Genomic DNA, 21,537 nt, shown 5'->3' with positions numbered 1-21,537 from the left:
AGTAGATACGGTACACATTCTTGAAAAAGTACAAATTATTCTTAATACTGATTGCATTATTAAAAACTTAATGACGTTTACTAATTCAGAATTTTTTATTGTTTTAGTCGGAGCTCAGGACTGCAGCGACGATACTCTGAAGAGATGCCGGAAAAATGTTCAAGAAGGACTCTCTTCCGAAAGCAAAGATGGCGACGACCAATGCAGGTAAAACACATTTTTGTAAAGTTATTTCCCCAGAACTTTTAGATAGTATTCCATAAAAGCTCTTGCCATCTGAAATATGATGTATCAAAGAGTATGATGAGTCCAGTATTGCATTGAAACGACTGTATTAGATTGACTTGATAGCAAATGAAGTATTGTTATTGTTTCTAAGTAAAGAAGATTCACACTATGACATACTAGTCACAAACCGGATAACATTACAAAAGACACAAATGGTATTAGTATTTTGTTTAACAATTCCGTTGGTAAATAACGGAACTCTGCTGCGTCAGACGAAACTGATATAAAGATTTGGTTTTAAAGTTTTAAGTAATTATATGGCAAGTCTAGTATAAGGAAAAGTGCAAAGCGACTTATCAAAGTAATATGCGTGATATTGTTCTGACGATTTCTGCGAAGCATTATCGTTTGGCATTCATGTTCAGGGGTAGAAAATACCCTGCTCTTGCCAAGAGAAATTGAAAGACTTTTGATGTTTTATTTTTGTTCTGCTAAAAATGGGGAGTTGTCAGATGTATTTCTGTAGTAATAATGCATTTGTTTTTAACTTTAATTATCTCTAAAATTTTTTTAAAAGAAATTTAGAACTGACCAATGAACATACTCGGCGGGACTTGGAAATGATCGAAAATTTGGCCACGATCAAGTACGTATTAGATTACCTTTCTCTAATTGGCTGAAATTTGGAGAAGTTCGCTTGAAGCATTATCGATGGAAAATTTTCTGTGATGCTTACACCAACGACAACTGTGCTGTTTATGCCATAACAATGAACACTCACTTATATATTAAAGTCTAGCAAAATCTAATATCATCAAGAAACCTAAAATTAGACTGAAGCTGCTGAAAAGTATCACTATACCCATAAGGGCAGTGAGGTACAAATAATAGGTATAGGTAAGGGGAGCACCAGACCATCACAATGAATTACCAGATAATTGTTCCCAGTTACTAGTCTTCTATAAGAGCATCTCTAGTAAGGAGTGATTTACACCTTTTATTTCTTAAGGATGCGTTGTGCTGTATGAGAATATGCTTTTTTTTTAACTGTCCATATTTTTCAAAGCACAGTTTTTTAATTTATCATTATTTGCTTTAATTATTATAAAAGCATGGTCCTTAAGGTATACAAAACAATAGTTTGGCACAAGAGATCCACTCATTACATGCCCTCAAATTAAAATTCAGAATAAATTCATTTTAAAATACAACCAAAACTTGCCCTGTCTTTGGATTGGAGATAATAAATCACAGTAATACATTATAGTAAATCATAGCTAATATAGTAGACTGTCTATATTTTCTTAAATAATAGATCAAAAGTGCAGCCCGTCTTGGTTGCCTAGATGAATAAAACTGAACTTTGCTGTGTAGGATTTAATTAAAGTTTGTGTTATATCAGAAAAAAGGTAAAAATGTAGGAAATATCAAAGAAAATTTTTTAAACATGTGATCTAATAACATCTAGAAAGTACATGGCAGGAGCTTGAGTGCTTTTTTGACATCTGTCAAGTTGTAGAAGTTGTGCGCGTTAGAAAATCTTCAGATGCAAAAACATATGAGTGTATTTTTTACATGCCTTCAGAATGGCCACCCATTACTTATACATGACAATAAATATTTTGCAATTCAGCAATTGCTTAAAATTTGTTCTTTATTGAAAATATAGATGAATCAGCATTGGTTAACTCATGGAATCACAACTTTATTGTCACTGTTAGACAATACTTGCACGAATGACATCACGTGACAGTGGAAAAGATATACTAAAATTAATAAAATGAAATTTACGCTTTTGATGAATGTCATAATGCTTGAGAAACTGACATCCTTCTTTAACTCTCAATTGATCGTTGACGTAAGTGCCCAAGTATGCCTCAAAAGTCATGGTAGGAGGTCTGCAGTTTGAACAATAAGTAATGATGCATAATTTGTTTCTTTATAAGTACTAAGATTTCGAGAATACTTTCAGCTAGCCGGTAAATTGCTAGCAAATATATATTAGTTTAAAAATGATTATTAAAACTTACGAAATTTTGAAACTTATAATTTTTAAAATCTATGAAAGTAATTATTAATCGATAAAATATTCCATGCAACTGAGAATACAGTTGTATCTCGCTTAACGAACATAATTCTTTCTATGATGGCTTTTTGTCATGTGAATCCCTCATTCCGCAAATTATGCTGGATGCTGTTTCCCATGCGTTGTTATGGGAATAATTGTAAGTGGTTTCGACCTGATCCCTAAATCAGGAAATATCATAACAAATATTTAGAGGATATTAAAAATACCGCCGGTGCTGGAAATGTTAGAAATTTACTAAATTATGAAAAGTATTTGCGTATATTATATACACAATATTTTAGTTTAGTCTGAGTTTTCTTAGACTTCCATAGGAGGTTAATAAATTCAGCTTGAAGGGTTTTATGTTTATTAACCTATTACCTTATTATTTGTATCTTTACTGCCACTTCTTTTTCGTCGATTCTCATCAGGGTGCAGTTTAGTTAATGTAAATAAGAACAGAGTTTTTAAGAAGTCATAGATAGTTTTCGTCACCGCTGACAATCTCTGAACTATTTTAGTCCACCTTCTAGCTTTGCTTCAATCGGCTTTAGCTCTTACTAGCTATATTTGCTAGTATGAGAGCCTGAGCCAAAACTAATAACTGGACTTTGTCGCATGAATTTATATTTCATTTTTCTTAAAGTTGTAGGGTTTATATTTATTTTAACTAACATTTATTTTAAGTTTAAACTATCTTTCCTGTCAAGCCTTACTTTCCCCTGGAATTGCCAATGCCAGAGTATGTAAATTTTAGTAGAACGCGCAAGGATTCAAATTATCAGCGGAAGTATTCTGAGTTAAATAGAAAGGAAACTAGTTCGAAAGTATGCTTTCTTACTTCACGAGCGTGGAGGTGGCTAGTTAGAAATTGAAGAACCACGCGTTTCGACCTGTGTGCTTGCTTCGGCAATTTGTTAATCTTTCAACGTAATATTCAGAAGTTGCTGAACTATCAGCGGTATTTTAAAACGCGGTGAGGTTAGTTCCGTTTAGAGAGCCTCATAGTTAGTCACTTGTTACTATTCTTTTCTTAGTTTCTTATTTTTATTTTACCGCCGGGTCGGCGTCGTTTGTGAGCGTCAAGAGCACGCATTTGTAATTTCTAAAGTTGAATAAAAAGGGATTTAAACCCTTCTCAAGACTTTGGTCTATTTTCAGTTCTGAGCAGTCACCACTTGCATATTGCGTGCAGGTTGGAAGCGCGCAACTTTACAAAGTTTAAATTAAATTTTACGTTCTGCAATTCCGATAAAAAGTAATGACTTACCGATAAAAAGTAATGACCCTATTACTACATGAGTTGTGTAGTTTCGTTAAAAAAAAGTTTTTTTTTTGAGATTTCGGCGTTATTTTATTGGAAGTCCTAAGATAAGGCGATAAGTCGCCTGATCATCAAGGAGGAGCCAAAATTTAGCAATGAAGAAGCAAGGTTTCGTGCAAGTTGACCTTCTTAAGCAACAGTCCTGAATTTTACAGAATGCCCAGGTTTGAATAAATTGTCTAAAAGAGTATCTTAAAGATTGTCCCGAGAAGTAGATGGCACTCTAATTAAACAGATTAGCTCTATTCATCTCAACTTAGTGGGATTCATAGCATAGCTGCGATCTAAATTTTTCCAACTTCTAATTAAGTAAATTTATACTTTACAAATAGGAATTCCGTCTAATTTCCATTTCTGAATCCTGTTCCATACCTTCTGTTAAGCTGTAGCATCCTCCAGCAGGAGCTTCAAGTTATGCTTCCTCATGTTCTTTATCAAACAGGCTTGCAATTTTTTTAGATGTTATATAATATTAAAAGATGATATGTTGACTTACCCGCTCCTCTGCTTGTGGTCTTGATACATTTTGTGGTTAAAGCATCGTTTAAAGAGAGAGAGTAAAACGAACGCAACTACGTATTTAATGTATCAAACTCGAGTATGATTTGCAATCTGGAACATTTTTTATTCCATGCACGTCTTCATTCTAAGGCAAATTTGCTGTGCGTCGTGTTCGTTATGCGACGAAGGGCACGAGCTTCCGAATAAATATGCAGTAGTTCAGTTACGTAAATAAAAACTTATTTTTTAACTCACAAAACATGCTGAAGTAAATCGAAAGAGCAGGCTTAATAAGGAATTTTCTGCTTCCTCAGCGCCTGCCTTCATGGTGTTACTTGGAAAAATGTCAGGCTAGCAAATGAGATCATTCTAAGTTCGAATGTCGGCTAGGGCATCACTGATTTATCTTATTTCTCACTCGAAAAATTCTAAAAGAACCCTACAGAGTGCGTGCCTAATAGTTGGATTCTAATTATAAATGAAAAATAATAATAATTGAAAAATGGAGTGTCCTAAAGCAGAGTATGTTTGTGGTTATTTAATACAAAAAATATAGCTAATCTTAATTAATAATAATAAAAAATAGCTAATCTTAATTTAAAGAAAGGACAAAGTTAAATTTATTTTTAATTCTGAAGTCTTTATAGCCATTGGCAGCAATTATTCACTTCATTTTCACGTGCTTAAATCTGTTATCTTTTCAAATTTTTTATAGTTATGTCACAGCTTATAACATAAATTAAATGCTTCTTCGCACAATTTCTTGATTTGTTCCAAACCATTTTTGAATTAATAACAGGATACATAAAATAATTTCGCTGATAAACGAACAGAATAAGAAACATTCATTCTTTCAGAATAGACAGGAAGCTGAAAATTAATTAGCATTTCGAAACTAACTAAAGACTTCATTACTGAATGCGCAGTACGAGGATGTCCGTTCCTAAAAACGAGCCGTCACGGTTGACTGCGAACGAACCGTTTGCCGTTTCTATAGAATTGTAAGTCGTAGAAAGGTTTTCTGTTGATGTCTTTCAATGACTCTGGATAAAAGCTTTGCAATGGAATTTGAATATGTTAAGGCTGGTTTTATTAATAAGCAGTTTATCTCTATTATTAAAAAGTGAAAAATCTTTATGCGTATTTGTTGCATTACGGGAAGACAGTGTAACCTAGGGCTACTAGATTTTGAGATACACAGGCTAAACCAGAATATGGACACCTAAAAGCCCAAATTTTCAATTTCGAAACTGTTTTATATTTATTTTATGTTTTTCGCTAACTTAATGAATTTTGGAAAAACGAATTCAGAGATTTTAAAGCAATGTTTGCCACTGCTCGAAATCTTATACACGCCAATGAGTTTCCATTCGATAAAGCGTAAAATATACGTAACTAACAAGAATCCATATTTAAAAAAATATATAATCTTTTACAAATTTCAAAGGCTAATCCTTCATCGAGGTGTTATATTGTAATCTAAAGTGTTTAGATACTGAAGTTAATCTGAAGAGACTTGTGATCTTTTTTCACAAGCAATAATTTAATATTGAGTTTGGAAGGAATATCGCATTCTGTCTTGCGGCTCTTGTAGTGTAAAATGTTAGCACATCCAACTAGCAATTAAGAGACCCGTAGTTTAAATCCAAGAGGAAAGCCTATTTGTGCTTTATGATTTTAGATTTCGAAAAACTGAAAAGCTTCGCAAATTCTTCTTGCGCTTTTTATACTGATGCGGCAAAAAAATTTTAGGCCTCATATGAACTGGAATCAGATAAATTCTGGTGTATTACTTATAAAATTCTGGCTTATTGAATTAACAAAATCTTCTAGAATAGAACAGCGTTGTGAAATTCGAGAGTTTCTCCCGCAGTGCGAGATGTATGACATCGTATTCTTCAAGTTTAAAGAACTTAAATTTTGTATTAGTACAATGGTCACATATGACAGAGAGGTGGATAAAAATGACAATAGCATTGACAAATACTCATACCCCAACCGAGTGCAGGACACCCATCCGAGACGAATCCAACCACGCTCGTCATTTTATTCGAACTCTAATTTTGTATATATGTTAATCATTTGATATAATCATTTAATATAAATTAATCACATATTTGTTAGTTTGAAATACTTGCTTCGTTATATTGCTGTCTTCTTAAAGAACTTAACATGTAGATCTGTACCCATGTTCTGAAGGTACTAAATTAGTTTGCATATTTTATTTTTTTGGATATTTCCCTTTTATGGTACCACATTTTTAAATGCTCGCATATTTGTTGATGGATGTCTAATGTGCTGATCCTTTGTCAGATTGCAACTGAATATATAATGATCAGGGTCGTCACTTTTCCCACAAATGCACATCTCTACTTGAAAATTTTTCTGTCATAAAAATATGGAAAGGGCCATGCCGTGTTAGATAGTAATTGGTATATGGATTATTACTAGCTTGTTTACTTTTAGGATCATTTCATGTCATGAAGACGTTTGCCTTGTTGAATGTGGTCCAAATTTTCTTGCCATAATTTATTGCCCAGTTAAGATTTTGGCCGTGGGATCTTGACAATTTCACTTTTTAGTTTAGTAATTGAATCTTTAGCAAGAAAATCTGCTGTTTCATTTCCTGCTGTGCAAGTGTAGGCTTTAATCCATTCGATTTTGAACTGCAGAAGATTGGTATTGCTTAAATTCAGGATGCTTTATACTGCAGGGTTTTTGCAATAAATATTTTGAAATGCTGTTTAGGATGATTGGCTGTCTGATTTTATTGATATTGTTTCAGACTGTTTGTTTATTGTAATGTGAATTGCTTTCGTTATGGATATAAGTTCAGCTTGGGAAAATAATATTATTTTCTTGGAGTTTTTCTTGAGATGTTTCTAATTCATTGCTGTTGATATTTAAAAATTAATAACTTGAACATAACTTATAGCACAATATAACTGTTGCTTTATATTGATTTGAACCGAAACTGCTTATCGTATTTCAAAAATAAAAAAAGTATTGGCGTAGCGACATTTTGTTGACTATTTCCTCGAATTTAAACAATTCGAACTATTTTTACTGAACTTTGAATATTATTATCAACTATTTTCTTAAATTTATGTTATTATGTATTTATGTGAACTTGCAACAGCTGTTAGTTTTTTAGTTCCATCGTCTTTGCGTTTATTAACGCAATATTGTTAAAATCTGTGCGCGTCTGTCTGTTTATTTTTTTTTAACATCATCTCCTCCAGAACAGCAAGCAGTTGAGTTTCGAGAGAGGTACCCCCGGATTCTAAAAATCCGTGAGAAGCCATTTCGACCATTCTCATTTTCGCACAGCTTTAATCAACCGAGAAATTAATTAAAAACTCTGAAAGCGCAATTTTTCGCACCCTGCAAGTTTTTTTTTTTTTTTTTTGCTGAACTTCATTGTTTTTCTCGGTCCGAGGTTCGAATCCTACGAACGGGCTGGCTGCATGGGCGTTTTCGTGGTTTTCCCCATGTGTAACGTGTATACGAGCCAGTTTTCCTTAGAAAAATCTTCCACGAAGGCATCCCTTCCCTTAGGCAGATAGCCCTAGTGTGCTTTGCCGTATTCTCAATACACACCAATCATTGTTATTCAGCGTGCTGCAGAGAAGTGCGTACGAGGTGGAATTTTAAAATTGACATCCGTCTTTTCCAAACAGAGATAAAGTAAAATTTTTTATGAATTAGAACTTATAAGATTTGATTTTACCGCAGCCCGCTCATCTCGTGGGCTTGCTTGCTAGTCTTTCTTAAAATTCCTTTGCTGTTTTATTTTATTAGAGTATTTTGGATGCTGAACATTATAAGTATTCTTTAAAGTTTATTAAACAGGTGATGAGCTGAGAAAACATGAAAACCTACGGTATTTTTCAGGTATTTCCGTTCTATTTATACATAAAACAGAAAAACCACCTAGAGTTTTCGTATAATGCATAACCTAACCAACCCAACAACTTACAATATAAATATACAAAATTTTGAAAAATCTAAATATTCTTTATTTGTTTTCAGAAAATGGCAACATAATGCCTTTAACTAATTATCCTTGGTGTATTTTTCTTAATATTGGATGAAATATCTTGATTTATAATTTAATTTTAGAACATAGAAGCTTCAGGCTAAGCTATTTTTTTATTCCAATGGGGCAATTTGCTCAGAAGGACTCTTAATTTCGTTTTGGCATATTGCGTTTGTTCATTATAAATGTCGGCTCACTTTTAAATTGTTGCCACCAAATATTATCGCCCTGTATTATATTTAAAAAAATTAAATAATGAAGATTCTACATAAATGTATGTATATTTCTCGCATTGTGATAAATAAAGTTACCTAGAGCTATCCAATTTTGAATAACGTTACGTTTCCACCCGATTATGGGCATCTTGAAGCCCAAATTTGGAATTTGTTTTATTATCTACTTCATATTTTGTAAAGCTTTAACGAATTTTTGATTTACAAACTCAACGATTTCAAAGCAAACAATGGCAGCACTGTACGAAAAAAAATATTTCCAGCGCGCGAGACTGTGTATTGGAAATTCTAAAGGGTTATGCTCATTTTAAAATTATTTTGTGATATTGCTATTGCACTGAATTGTATGGTTTAAGTGCGAATAACATAATATTTAATAAATAACGTTCAAACACACAAACGTTGAAAAAACTCCCCTTTGGGCGTAATGTAAAATCTGATAGCTTTCAGATTTTAAGTTTTTTAAATATATAATGATTTAATAAATATAAAATATGTAAATATTCTTTAGTTTACATATTTTACAGATGAGGAAAATAAAAGCAGAAGGAATGAAATACAACTAATAATAGCTAAATTATAAGTAAATTTCTTTCCCCTTCCCTCAAACAATTTTAGGTATTATATATTTGGTTATCATAAGAGTTTTAAAAGTTTAATGCTGTGATAAATTAATAATTATTCTTATTTTACAAACCAAGCGATTCTTTTCTGCATATAACATATCACGTCAGAAACATCTTTTTCACAAAAATGCTGCAAATATTCGTAAGATTTTTAATAAGTTACAGTATAATTTGAATGAATTTTGAACTAAATCAGTTATTCCTACTATTAATATAAATCATAAAAAATTTAATTTAAAAGACACTCATTTATCGCTTTTAAATCACTTAATTAGTTAGTTTATAAAAAATTGATGGGATTTGGAAGATAAAATACAGAGATTACTTTACTGAATGACAATGAGTGGAAGATAAATTACCGAGCTTAAAATTTTTCACAATAACAACAATTGCCAAACCTCGTGGATGATAAATACGAATGTTAACATAACGTGACGCATCAAAAACCTTTTAAAAGATTCCGCTAAAAATGCTTCGAATATGAAAAAGGGAAAATGAAACTTTGCTGACAACTAGATTTCTAGCCTTTCTGTGTAAGATATGACAAATATGTATATTTCCAAATGAAAGTTTCATGCCATTATTATATATGGAAAGTACTATTACAGGGAAGTTTGGGTACAATTCAAGTTTCCATTACTTATTATACATTATAAATGAAATCATGTACATACAATTCGGTTTCTTCTTAACGTTTTTATGCGTGCTAAGTATTTAAATAACATTATGATCTCTCTTCTAATTCTTCAGACCACAACCTTCAGATTTTTTTTTCTCACTAATCTAAAATTTAGTACTTCCTGTGTCATTTATCAGGTGTCTTAAGTTAAAAATTTATATTGTTACTGTTATATAGCCACTGTTAATTGTTATTTCATTCACTGTTTTACATAAGACATTATTATCATGGTTATTTAAAACCACAAAAGCTAATTTCGTGATAGTTATGACCTTCTTTGTGGTTTTGGTGGAGAATAAATTACTATTTATGTATTATCATAACTTCTAAATTCAAAGAAGTATTAATTGAGCTGGACTTCCTTTCGATCCTGATTATCAGATAAATTCTAGCCCTAATTACATTCAAATTGGCAGGGCCGGAAAAAAAAAGTTCTGATACCATGGGTAGAGATGCAAAAGTAGCGTCCTTTAACGCAGTATTAGCATCACAGATTTAAATTAGTTTTTCTTCGTATATTTAACATCTCAGTGAGCCCAGGATCTGGTTCCTGCGTACTGCAGGAAAAAGAGCCAATTATCCAAAGTAAGGTGCCTCGCGTTATTACTAATATTTTCATTTCCATCGGAAGTTCGATGTTGCATAGGAACTTAAAAGTCCCTCTAATTACTGAGCATCTCAGAAATACGGATGAAAATTTCTTTGCTAAGGCAATTAATAGCTCTACTCTAAATTACTCATCGAAAATTAAATATAAAATATTGAATGTTGATAGATTAGACCATTGATTACCTATTCACTTCTTAGGCTACGAATGCTGCTCGTTTGCGGTCCAGTCATAAATTACGAAAGAATGAAAGCGGGGACGCCAGAAAAAGGGGAGACTTTGCCCTTCGGATTTGTGGAAAAATAGGGGGCCAGTTAAATATCTAACTTCTCTGTATTCAAATTTATAGAAGCAAGTACAAGAAAACTGAATTTATTTGAATGAATGCAATTTTGTACTATGAATATGGATTATTGCGAGATAAACTACTACGAAAATGGATTATTGCAAGACAAGTACGTCTTCTTTTAAAAACTTAAATTTACATTTTTTAAAAGTAAATATAAATTTGATTGATGTAACAAAACCAAGGAAGTTGTATCGTAAAAATTGAGTTCTGTATTTCGAATGCTATGTTATATAAATACTACGTATCTGAGAGGTACTCTTAACTAAAAAATGGCCTTAAACCTTCTCCTGTTTTTCACATTACCAATACCCTGCGGAGGGCTGCTTTTTAGTTAAATTTTTTGTATGCCATGTGAACATTTATTTGTTTTTATTCAGGAATTATGAATGAAGTAACAAAAATAGATTGCAGAAAATTCTGAAGGCTGTAATAATACTGAAAAATACAATATTGATGCGACTTTTGATTACATACGTACTAGTTGCATATGAAGTCATTAAACTTATATGTGTATTTATAGAAAAAATATGGGAATAAAATATGGGATATGGAAATAAATATGGGATATACTATATGGAACATGGTATAAAACATCAGCGTAAAATATATTAATAATGCAGTATTCATTAAAGTAAAGATATTTATGTAATATCAATATAAATGGTTGGTTAGGTTTTGAATCAATACATATATATGTGTGTGTGTATGTAATTTATGTAGTATACACACACATCATTAAATTATATTTATATGTCACTGATAAAGAGTAATTGATGAAGATTAATTCAATGATAAAGAATTATAAAATATTCTATGAAATTACTACGCTAACGAGATTTTTATAAATAAACCTTTTCTAAGCTTCATCATATTTCTTAAAGGGAAACTCAGTATTAATTCCATTTCCAAGCCGTTTCTGTATCTTAGGTTTTCAAAATTGAATTATATTTATAACATTATTTCACATAACTGTAGCTGAAAATATAATTTTTGTAAATGAGGAATTTATGGGGGAAAAAGGTTTAAGTTCTTTTTTAATTATTCTTGAAACATTTCAATTAAAAAAAATTGGCACATTAACACTGATCACTGATCCAAGGTGCTCGATAAGATAACAGATTAATTAACTAATAAATTTTAGTTTTCATTGAGTAAGAGTGAATTCATGTGCATTCTACAAGAAAAGAAACATTTAAACAAAAAACGGTTTCTATTTTCGCATTCATAATTTTTCCCTGGATATTCAAATAGTTTATATTTAAATATTTTAATACATTACAATTAGTAATAATTACCCAAAGCTGAAATTTTAATCAATTTTGTTGTCATTTTCCCTCTGATACACCCCTCTGTAGAGTTAGCTAGAAATCGATTAGCATTTCTTGGGGTTAATTTTCCTTTATGCGAGTAGTACATTCACTCTAAACATCTACATTATTCATATTTGCCACTTGCAGTTTTTGAGATCTGTAGGAAAAAACTAGTATGGGAATATAGAAAATGATTCTTAGTAATGTTAGAATTATTATTATTAGTAAGCATTATCATGTCAAAGTGCTTCAGAGTGCTTAAAGGTAAATAAACATTATGCTCATATCCTGGTCCAAAAATAAAAGCTGCCAGTCAGAATTAAGGGATTTGCTGATAGCAAGTCTTAGCTGTAATGCTTAATATAATCATCTGGATGAAACACTTATTATTTGATTAAGCGTGCGACAAACAGATATTCGGCACTTATAAAGAAAAGAAAGGTTAATCAAAATATTATGAGTTATATTTTCATTTTTCTGACAATAGGGCCATTACTTTTAACCATAATTCTCTAGTGCAAATCATATTTTGGTTTCAAGCGGTTTTCATTAATTACATTCATGGTGTAAATATTTGTAGATACTATTTGTTAAAATAATTGTTTAAAATACTTTATTATTAATGCTTATGTACTATGTTATTAAAAAGCTTATTTTTAATTAGCTCAGTTTTTGTACTGATAAGCAATAAACTATTATAATATGAAAGAATAAAATAAAATTAATTGTTTACTGAAAAATTGTTTCAATAATATACATGAAAGAAGTATCTATAACTAAAATATCTCCATATCCTCTATATCTAAGTCTATATATCTCTAAATTAAAATATGTCTATATCTAAACCACTGCGTTTATCAACGCTTTTATATTTACTGTATTCAAGTCAGTAAGACCAATGAATTTTAGACCAATCAACCTGGTAATTCTTTCCCAATTTCAAACCCAGTGAATGGGCTGGCTGTGTAAGCTGCAGTGAATTGAGAATACTTTAACTAAGGGTTCGTACCTTACCTTATGAAAACAAAGTATCAGAATATAATTAAATGCTTCACTTCTTAGAAAAAGAGAAAATACAAATAATTGTAAATAAAGAAAACAAATCATAAAAATTTAAAAAAAATAATTTAAAAATTTACTAAAAATATAAGTGTTACAAAATATTGCGGAAATTACATAAAATAGCGAATAAATTTATGCCGCATAAGCAGTCGTGCGTTATTTTCCTTTTACATCAGTTGATCTTCTAGGAGGTTCTAAGTCGAGCCCAAACCATTTTCTACGTATGGTTTAGGATCAATTAATTAAATTTTCTTAGTTTTCCCATTTAAGGATCTTGTCGCTTAATCTAAAATGGGTTGTGCAGTCAAAAAGCTCTTTTTGTCATAGAAATGTTGTTTATCGAACTTAAAGATCATTCAAATTAACGTACAAAGTTCAGTGAGTAACATGGGTTTTTCTTCGAATAAATAAACTAGCAAACTTGCTCTTGCAAGGGACTTGGAACTTAGAGGCCACTTAAACAAAGGGATTGCACAAGCCCCCTCTTCTTGCAGCTTAACACTGCGTGTAAGCATTTTTGTCGTTTTCCTTATGTGTAATGTAAAAATGAGCCGAAATTTGAGCGATTCAGACAAGTGCGTATGTGGGGAAAAGGGAAACCCAGAGCACTATATTTTCAAGTGCCAGCTCACAAAAGAGCAACACTGCAAAGGAAGGTCACAAATTATGCCTGAGTACATTAAATGCATGCTAACGATCCCTCAATTACAACAAAAGGTTTCCTTGATTATGAAGAAACTTTTCTCATATAAAAGAGAAGACATATATCAAGATGTTATCACATCTGTATAAATACCTCTTATTCCATAACTTGCAAAAATAATGCAAGATTTCAGAAATATTGCAAATATCTGAAACAGGCTAAATATGGTATGAATAGTTTTTACAAAATAATTACATTAAGAATTTGGACTGTATTAGGGGATGAGGGGGAAAAATCTTGTAATAATTAAATCATTAATTAAAAAATAATATACGACTCTATTAGATATATTAGTGTAAATGTAAGTATTATGTGATTTTTTAATGTATATATTCTGTGTTTATGATACATTAATTTACAAAAATAATAATGTAAGACTTCAGTGCTGATGCAGTTGTGTGTAACAAGTTAAAAAATGAAAGAAAATGTATTAATAACATAATTCGCCTTAGGAATATAACTAAGTATAATGAGATGCAGAAAAAAATTCTTCCCCAATTAGTTCCTTAAAAAGATGTTTATTGTAATTCGATGTAATTAGATATACTAATGTAAATATATTGTTTGTATGAAGTACAATGTACAATGTTCGATGTACAATGAAAGTTTGTATGATATATGTTCGAAGTAATTATGTTATATTAATCTGCCATAATCCAACTTTTCTTAATAGGTCAATTTCTTTGTAATAATTGTATACTGTGTCTTTGTAATTGTATATTCAATACGTAAGTCTAGTATTAATGTAAAATTACTATGTAAATGTCTGGGTAGGCTAGCATCAGATGCGGGCCAACCAAAAGCCCAGTGGGGTACAGTAGTGCGGCGGAGCAACACTGTAATAATTAAATCATTAAGTCACTGACGAAGTTCTGGTGCTCCGTCCACTTTTCCCTGTCCCTGTCCTGTAAAAATGAGCCAGTTTTTCCTAGAAAAATTTCCGCGAAACCATACCTTCCCTTTGCCAGCTAGCTTTCATATGCTCGGCCATATTCAATTAAGTAAACACATAAACCCTCTTCATTCTTAACAAGATTAAATAATTAGTTTCAAGTTAGATGGTACGAAGCATTTTAAAAACTAGTTTACATCACAGAATCGCCGTTTAAACTATTTTTCTACTACTTCGTATAAGCAATTGCAGTGCTAATTAGTGTTGCTAAACTGGAATTCGATCGTTGTTAAACTGGAATTGGATCGGATTATTTGTTTATAACAATTTTTCCCAAGCCTTTCACCCTCGCGACCTATACGTATATAACGCTCAGGAAAAAATGAAATTAGGCGAAAATCGGGTAATAATGAAATGGTTAATAAACAAATAGATATATTCGCAATTATAAGTAGATATAAGTTATTAATAATTTAGAAAAGTACATACTAAAATTATTAAACTGTTTAATAATACATAAAAGAATAAGACGACTTCAAAATTTTTCGCGGACCATATAATTTGTCTCCATTTTGCTACCATGTACATCCACGTACACATTTTGTTAACTACTTACTTACAGTAAAGGATAAATGAGAGCTCTCTCTTTAGTTCCATTCTAGTTTTTATTCCTGATATATTGATACCCAACGAGACCTAAAAACAATTTTATCCTAAAAAATATCTCCCCTTAAAACCTTTAGCACCCCCGTTTGCTTTCTCTTTCGTAAATAACATCCTTTTACCCTTCTTGAACGCATCTAAGACGATAACTTAGGCAACCATAATTTTGTTTCCTAATTGGTATACTGTCATACTTATAAGGCATTTTCTTACTCCTTTCCGCATGCCTTCTTGTTGTAATTGGAAGCATAATCGACGAGTATTCGAGGGGTCCAAGGTTCGAGTCTTGGCGAGGACATTTCTCATTTTGCATATCTCCTGCATAAAAAAAGACCTAATGACTCTATATACTTATTAAATGTTTCTATTATTTTTCACGTGTTAATTTAAAATATGCAGTAATTGTTTCACCTTACATATGTGTTAATATCTGTATTGTGTTCTCAGTGTTGGAGAATTTAGAATTTTATACAGGATTTTATATTTTGACTTTTTTAATGGGCACACTCGTGTTGTACATAGTTTAATTTTACTGTTCGATTACGCTTATCACTAGAGTGGCGTTTCATACTTCTGCCATGCTATTGTTTATATGAAATATTATCCCTGAAGCTACCTCTCAAAGTCATCACAGTATCGGGGCATAGGTCTCCACTCTTCTTTCATCTCCTAATCTTTGAAGCGTCGTCTCATATAACTTCAAAATCATGGCTTTTTAGACAAATCCTTTACTGAGCGCGTGAAGGCTCAGTCGGGCCATAGGCTTCCATACCTACAGTATATCAATATATCCAGCATCTGGTTGGCCACTGGTTAAAGTCTACAGGTAAAGCTTCTTTTCATAAAGTTTCGTTGGTAATTTAAATTACGGAATTTACAGATTTTTAAGTCATGGTGTTAATTTCTTTAATTTTTAAAGAGACTTTTGCGGTGATGGACTAATAAAACGAAATCTGATATGGGTCAATCATACCCATATCAATAATTTGACAGCTGTTACTCAACGGAAACTGAACTTTGGGAAAATAAACAACACAAGTAACTTGTTCTACATTCCTCGGTAAAAAATCACGTACAAACTGAAAATATTATTCAGAGCACGGTATTTATTTGCAAGCCGATTTTGAAGTTGTTCCCATTTCTTTCGGGTAATTACTGAAAGCGAACGTGTTGCGCTTATTGAATTATTTCATTCATTCGAAAAGCTGGTGGTATATTTGAGAAAGGGACCAAAAAAAGCAAGCCCTTAAAAAACAATAGATTCATTCTCATATTTCAATGCCATATTATCACAGTCGAGTTTGGCTTGATTATTTTGATTTGTATAAAACCGAAGAAATTTTTTTTTTTGTGGAAAAAGAAATTTTTTGCTATGTTCGAGGATTTGAAATAAGACTGGAATAATGTAATACTGATTAGGTTATAATAGGAATAATCTAAACATTGAATAGGTTTTGCTTCAAATTTTTCTTGGCTTGTGAAGGCTGGTTTGATATGGATTTTTCTTGGTTTTCTTCGCGTGTAATACGAAAACGAGTCAGCCTTCTTTAGAAAATCCTTCATGAAGGGATCTTTTTTTTTAGGCAGATAGTCCTCGTATACTCTCGTAATCGATTAAAAAATGTTAGATAAGAGCCTATTGTTTAAATTTTTTCACAAACTTTGCAAAAATTATTATTTCAGTAGAATTTAAATTCATTATTTATATCTGAAAAAGCAAAACAATATAATAAATAGAAATTCTGTAGCTAAATACGAAGCTAAATTAGGAAGAAATTCTGTAGCCTACGAAGGATATTTCACCGGTGAAGAATGTATACAAAGAAGTTGCTTTGACAGTTCCTCCGTTAAAGGAATCACCAGCGGCCGAGCAGTAAAATCGCTGAACACTGGTAGTTCCGACCCGGGTTCGATTCCAGGCGAACGGGCTAAGTCAACACCTCCTAGAACTAACTCAAGGCCACGGCGCGCAGTTCGTGACGTCACTGCAGTAGGGATACTTTCGTCCTCGCCAACTTTAAGGGCGCCTTCTTAAATGTCCATTTGACAGGCTTATAATTAAACTGAAATTTTTATATTTAATTCTCATCGTTTATAAATCTGGAAAATACTTTGCTTTCATTAGAATGTGAAGAACCGAGATTTTTATTTTTAGAATGTTTTCGATACGAATAACTAGAATTTTTAATTCCATTAAAAGTTATTACTGATTTTACCAAATTTAATCGCTGAGTAACTCTTGTTAACGAAAGAAACTTCACACTTAATGAATCGGAATTTTATTTGTACGCAATAATTAAACAGAAAGACAATTTAAGACATGAAGGCAGGATATATAGATCCTAAAAAATTTAGATAAATTCTAACTGATTTAAATTATGAAGCTATTTTACCTGGAATCATGTAGAAAACATAAAATCATTAGTTGAAAACAAATATAATTAATCAGAGATGTTTGTTGGTCAAGAGTCGTATTAATTATACTTACAACAATTTATTTATGCCTTGACTAATAAACATCTTTGATAAGTATAAGTAATATATCTTATTTTTAACATATGTTGCCGAATAATAATAAATACTCACGTTTGAAAAAAATAACGCTAAGCTTCCAACGATTTAAATAAGTTTTCATAATTATTTGAGACATTAGGTGCACAGAGAGAATTAAATATTATTTTGCATTTTAAATGGCAAATATCAAACCTCTGATAGAGGTCTGATATAGATATAAATAGCTAACCTCTGATCTTTACAGGAAAATTTTATAACATGGTTTAGCAGTATTATGTGGAAGGCAAATGTAACAAATCCTAAACTGGGATATTGAACACAACAAATGAAAAACACAATTATCATTGCATTATTACTGCCGAATAAAATGACTAAAATATAATGCCCTTAGGATGCACTAAATTATACATTACAATTCGAAATAATTTATACAATTCGAAATACTTTAGATAATATGTATATGCTTATTTTCAATCAGTCAACTAAAAAGAGGAAGGATTGTTCCAATAGAGGAAAAGAAGAGAAAGAAGAAAATCATCGAAATTGTCTTTGTAGTCAATTCAGAATTATTCAAAACTGTCTGTATTTTTACACATTAAGTTTTTCGGCTTTAAACTGAGCATACATTATTCAATTTCATTAAAATTTGTAGCATAAAATAACATAGGTTAGGTTAAGTTATTTTAATTACGGCAAAGCCTCGAGGGCTATCTGCCTAAGGGAAGGGATGCCTTCGTTGAGGACTTTCTAAGGGAAACTGGCTCGTATACACGTTACACATGGGGGAAAACTCCGAAAACACCCATGCAGCCAGCCCGTTCGCGGGATTCGAACCTCGCGACCGAACTACCAGTGTTCAGCGACTTAACCGCTCGGCCGCTGGTGGACCGCTAAAATAATATAAGTTAATGTTTCTTCACGACTAATAGAAAGAAAATCATACTTGTCTATTAATTGTATAAAGTGAAACAGGTAACTAGTTTTGAAGAATCATGTCTAATTAGATAGAAAAATCTTTTCTCAAATAAAGAGTTGCCAAAATTTAATTATTTACTTACAAAAAATACGAAACACTTGCATGCAAAGATTGTTATAATCGGATTTAATTATCTAAACTAGAATTAAATACAAGATTTTGTAAAACTTCATATTTAATTATTTACTTTATATTAAGTGAATTTTAAGAATATCAGGCATAAACTCACAAAAATTTAAATAGCGTATTTTTTCGCATTGATATCAGAAACAAAATTGGTATTAGTTACAAAAATATTATCAAGATTTTTCAAGGTCTTCGGATTTTAATAAATACGCTGTTCCTGTGACAAATGTATCGAGATATTTAAAGGCAAGCATTTTGCAACATACAAAATGTATTTACAATTTTGAATTTTTATTAATCCTACATTTAATCTAATCCTACTTTTAAGTCACACATTTGTTTAATTTACTTAACTTGGTAAATGATGCTATTTACTACAAAGTGACTGGCATGATGATAAAGAATGCCATCTGCTATAGATTGAACGATTAGCATGATGATAAACAGTACTATCTACTATAAATTAAATTAATAGTATGATTAAGTCATATTTATATAATCACTATTAGACTTACAATAAGATTAAATATGTTTATAAAATCTTTCTAAAAATGTATGTACTGGCTTTGGTTTATGATAATTGTAACATACTTAACACAGAAGCACATTTTAAAGCACAGATAAGTATAAACTTATTCATTAAAAAAAAAAAAAAAAGAAAAGAAAAGAAAAGGAAACTCAATTTACCTTCGAAAATTTTTTTGGCTTGAAATTGCTTCTATGAATCGCCTTTATCCATTTATTTAAGAATTCTTTCTCTTTCGGAAAAGAGAAAACCTGTACTTTAGGACCATTTGGATAGTTCCCTTTACAGTTAGGTACACAGCATGTGTAAACCATATTAAAAATTTGAAAAACAAATAATAAAGTGGAATAGTTATAATATGGAAATATCTGAAAAAAGAAAGAAAATGTCCACTGTTCTTATGGACGACTTCTGACCGAGTGACCGTCAAAACTCCGGAAATCCACCCACCACAGTCCTGGGTGGGGAGAGTTAAATGAAATGCAATACCTACTGAAACTGACGTCACACCTCCTCCTGGGAAACGCGCCGTGGCCTTGAGTTAGTTCTAGGAGGTGTTGGCTAAGTGCATGGAAGTTTTCGCAGTTTTCCCCATGCGTAATGTGTATACGAGCCTTTTTTTCTTAAAAACCCTCCACGAAGGCATCCCTCACATTAGGCAGATAACCTTAATATGCTTTGCTATAATCAGGTAAATCAAATCAAAAAACATCCTAAAGGTACACCTTTTAAGATATTTTGCCCTATACTATTTACTATATTAACTACCTAATTTGATCGATGAAAATAGTTAAGAAAGTAAGTAATTACGTGAAAGAGTTGGGAAGTTTGGAATGTTATTTAAAATTGCTTTAAAAATGCTTCACGTAAATCATGCCTTTATCAGTTTAGGCTAGACCGTGATAACTGCATCCTGGCGTCAGTTTTCTTCTGCAAAGTATAGCTGCGTAAATATGATTTCCTCCTCGTAGTATAAATGAGCAGCAGTTTTCTTAATAATGTCATTCCCGAAAGCTTTTATCATGATGTACAGAAAAACTATCGAATATTTCGACATAATTAAATAAGCATTCGGGGCAAATAGGCATTGCGCTCTTTTCTGTGATAAATATTTCACTTTCACCATGGAATCGAATTAAGATTGTTAAAGAAACAGGTGATTAAACAAGTAATTGTGATAGAACAAAGATTACTTGCTTTTGAAAAGCTTGCATTTGAGAATATATAATACATTCGAATTGTTTTCAAGGGAAATGGTTTTGCATCATACACTGCTGATCATTAAAACTGCAACACCAAGCAGGAATGATCTGACGAGCGTCAAAATCACATGAAAGGAAGAAGTTGAGATATGCAAATGATTAGTATTTCAGCGCATTTAGACGACGCAGGAGGGAGAAACGACATCTGAAGCTCCGCATAAAAGAAAACTTGTGTAGTGGATTTCTCATTCAGAAAGTGCTTTGTAAAATTAGAATTCACTCAGAATATTGTGTTATGCATCGAATAAGAAGATGAAATGCTTACCAGAAAGTTTCGAAATTCGATAGAGGCAGGATCGTTGCCTATCGAAGGTGTAGATTATCGTTCCGTGATATCGCCGGTCGCACTGGTCGATATCCAACCACTATCATGTGAATATAGAATCAATGGTTTGCTGAGAGTCATACTGAACGGCATGCAGTATCTCAACGTCCTCCCATGACTAACATATTGTGAGTTCAGCCTTGCAAAACCGTACGACCACATCACTGACTATTAGTCAGGAAATGGACATGTTTGCAGCATGCCCAGAATCAGCTCGTAAGGTGCGTCGACGTTTGCAGCAGCGTGGACTAGCAGCAAGGTGACCATTACGTCGGCTTCCCTTGACAATGCAGCAAAGAGAGAGACAGCGACTCTGGTGTTTTAAATGACAAAACTGCGTACAGGAGTGGCACAATGTCGTCTTTTCAAACGAGTTCCGGTTCTACGTCCAATATTCTGATGGCCGTATACGTGTCTGGAGTGTCCGAGGAGACCGCACGTTGCCTGCTTGTATTTGATATCGGCATAGGGTCCTGCACCTGGCTTGATGCTTTGGGCAGCCACTGGGTATACGACACGCACAT

At 32.1% G+C, this 21,537-nt stretch overlaps 1 protein-coding gene across 1 annotated transcript in view; it reads left to right on the top strand.

Annotated features, from left to right (window-relative positions):
* Positions 1 to 21,537, top strand: part of LOC118193216 (uncharacterized) — a 94,154-nt gene that overhangs the window by 32,317 nt on the left and 40,300 nt on the right. Inside the window, exon 2 of the mRNA XM_035364275.2 lies at positions 108 to 207. Within this exon, the coding sequence (XP_035220166.1) occupies positions 108 to 207 (100 nt within the window). The remainder of the gene's footprint in view (positions 1 to 107; positions 208 to 21,537) is intronic.

The sequence above is a fragment of the Stegodyphus dumicola genome, chromosome 3 (assembly GCF_044657685.1).
Source record: "Stegodyphus dumicola isolate Sdum_Otavi_A_Nest chromosome 3, ASM4465768v1".
Lineage (NCBI taxonomy): Eukaryota > Metazoa > Arthropoda > Arachnida > Araneae > Eresidae > Stegodyphus > Stegodyphus dumicola.
Note: the sequence above shows the minus strand (reverse complement) of the source record. Positions and strands in the feature narration are given on the sequence as shown.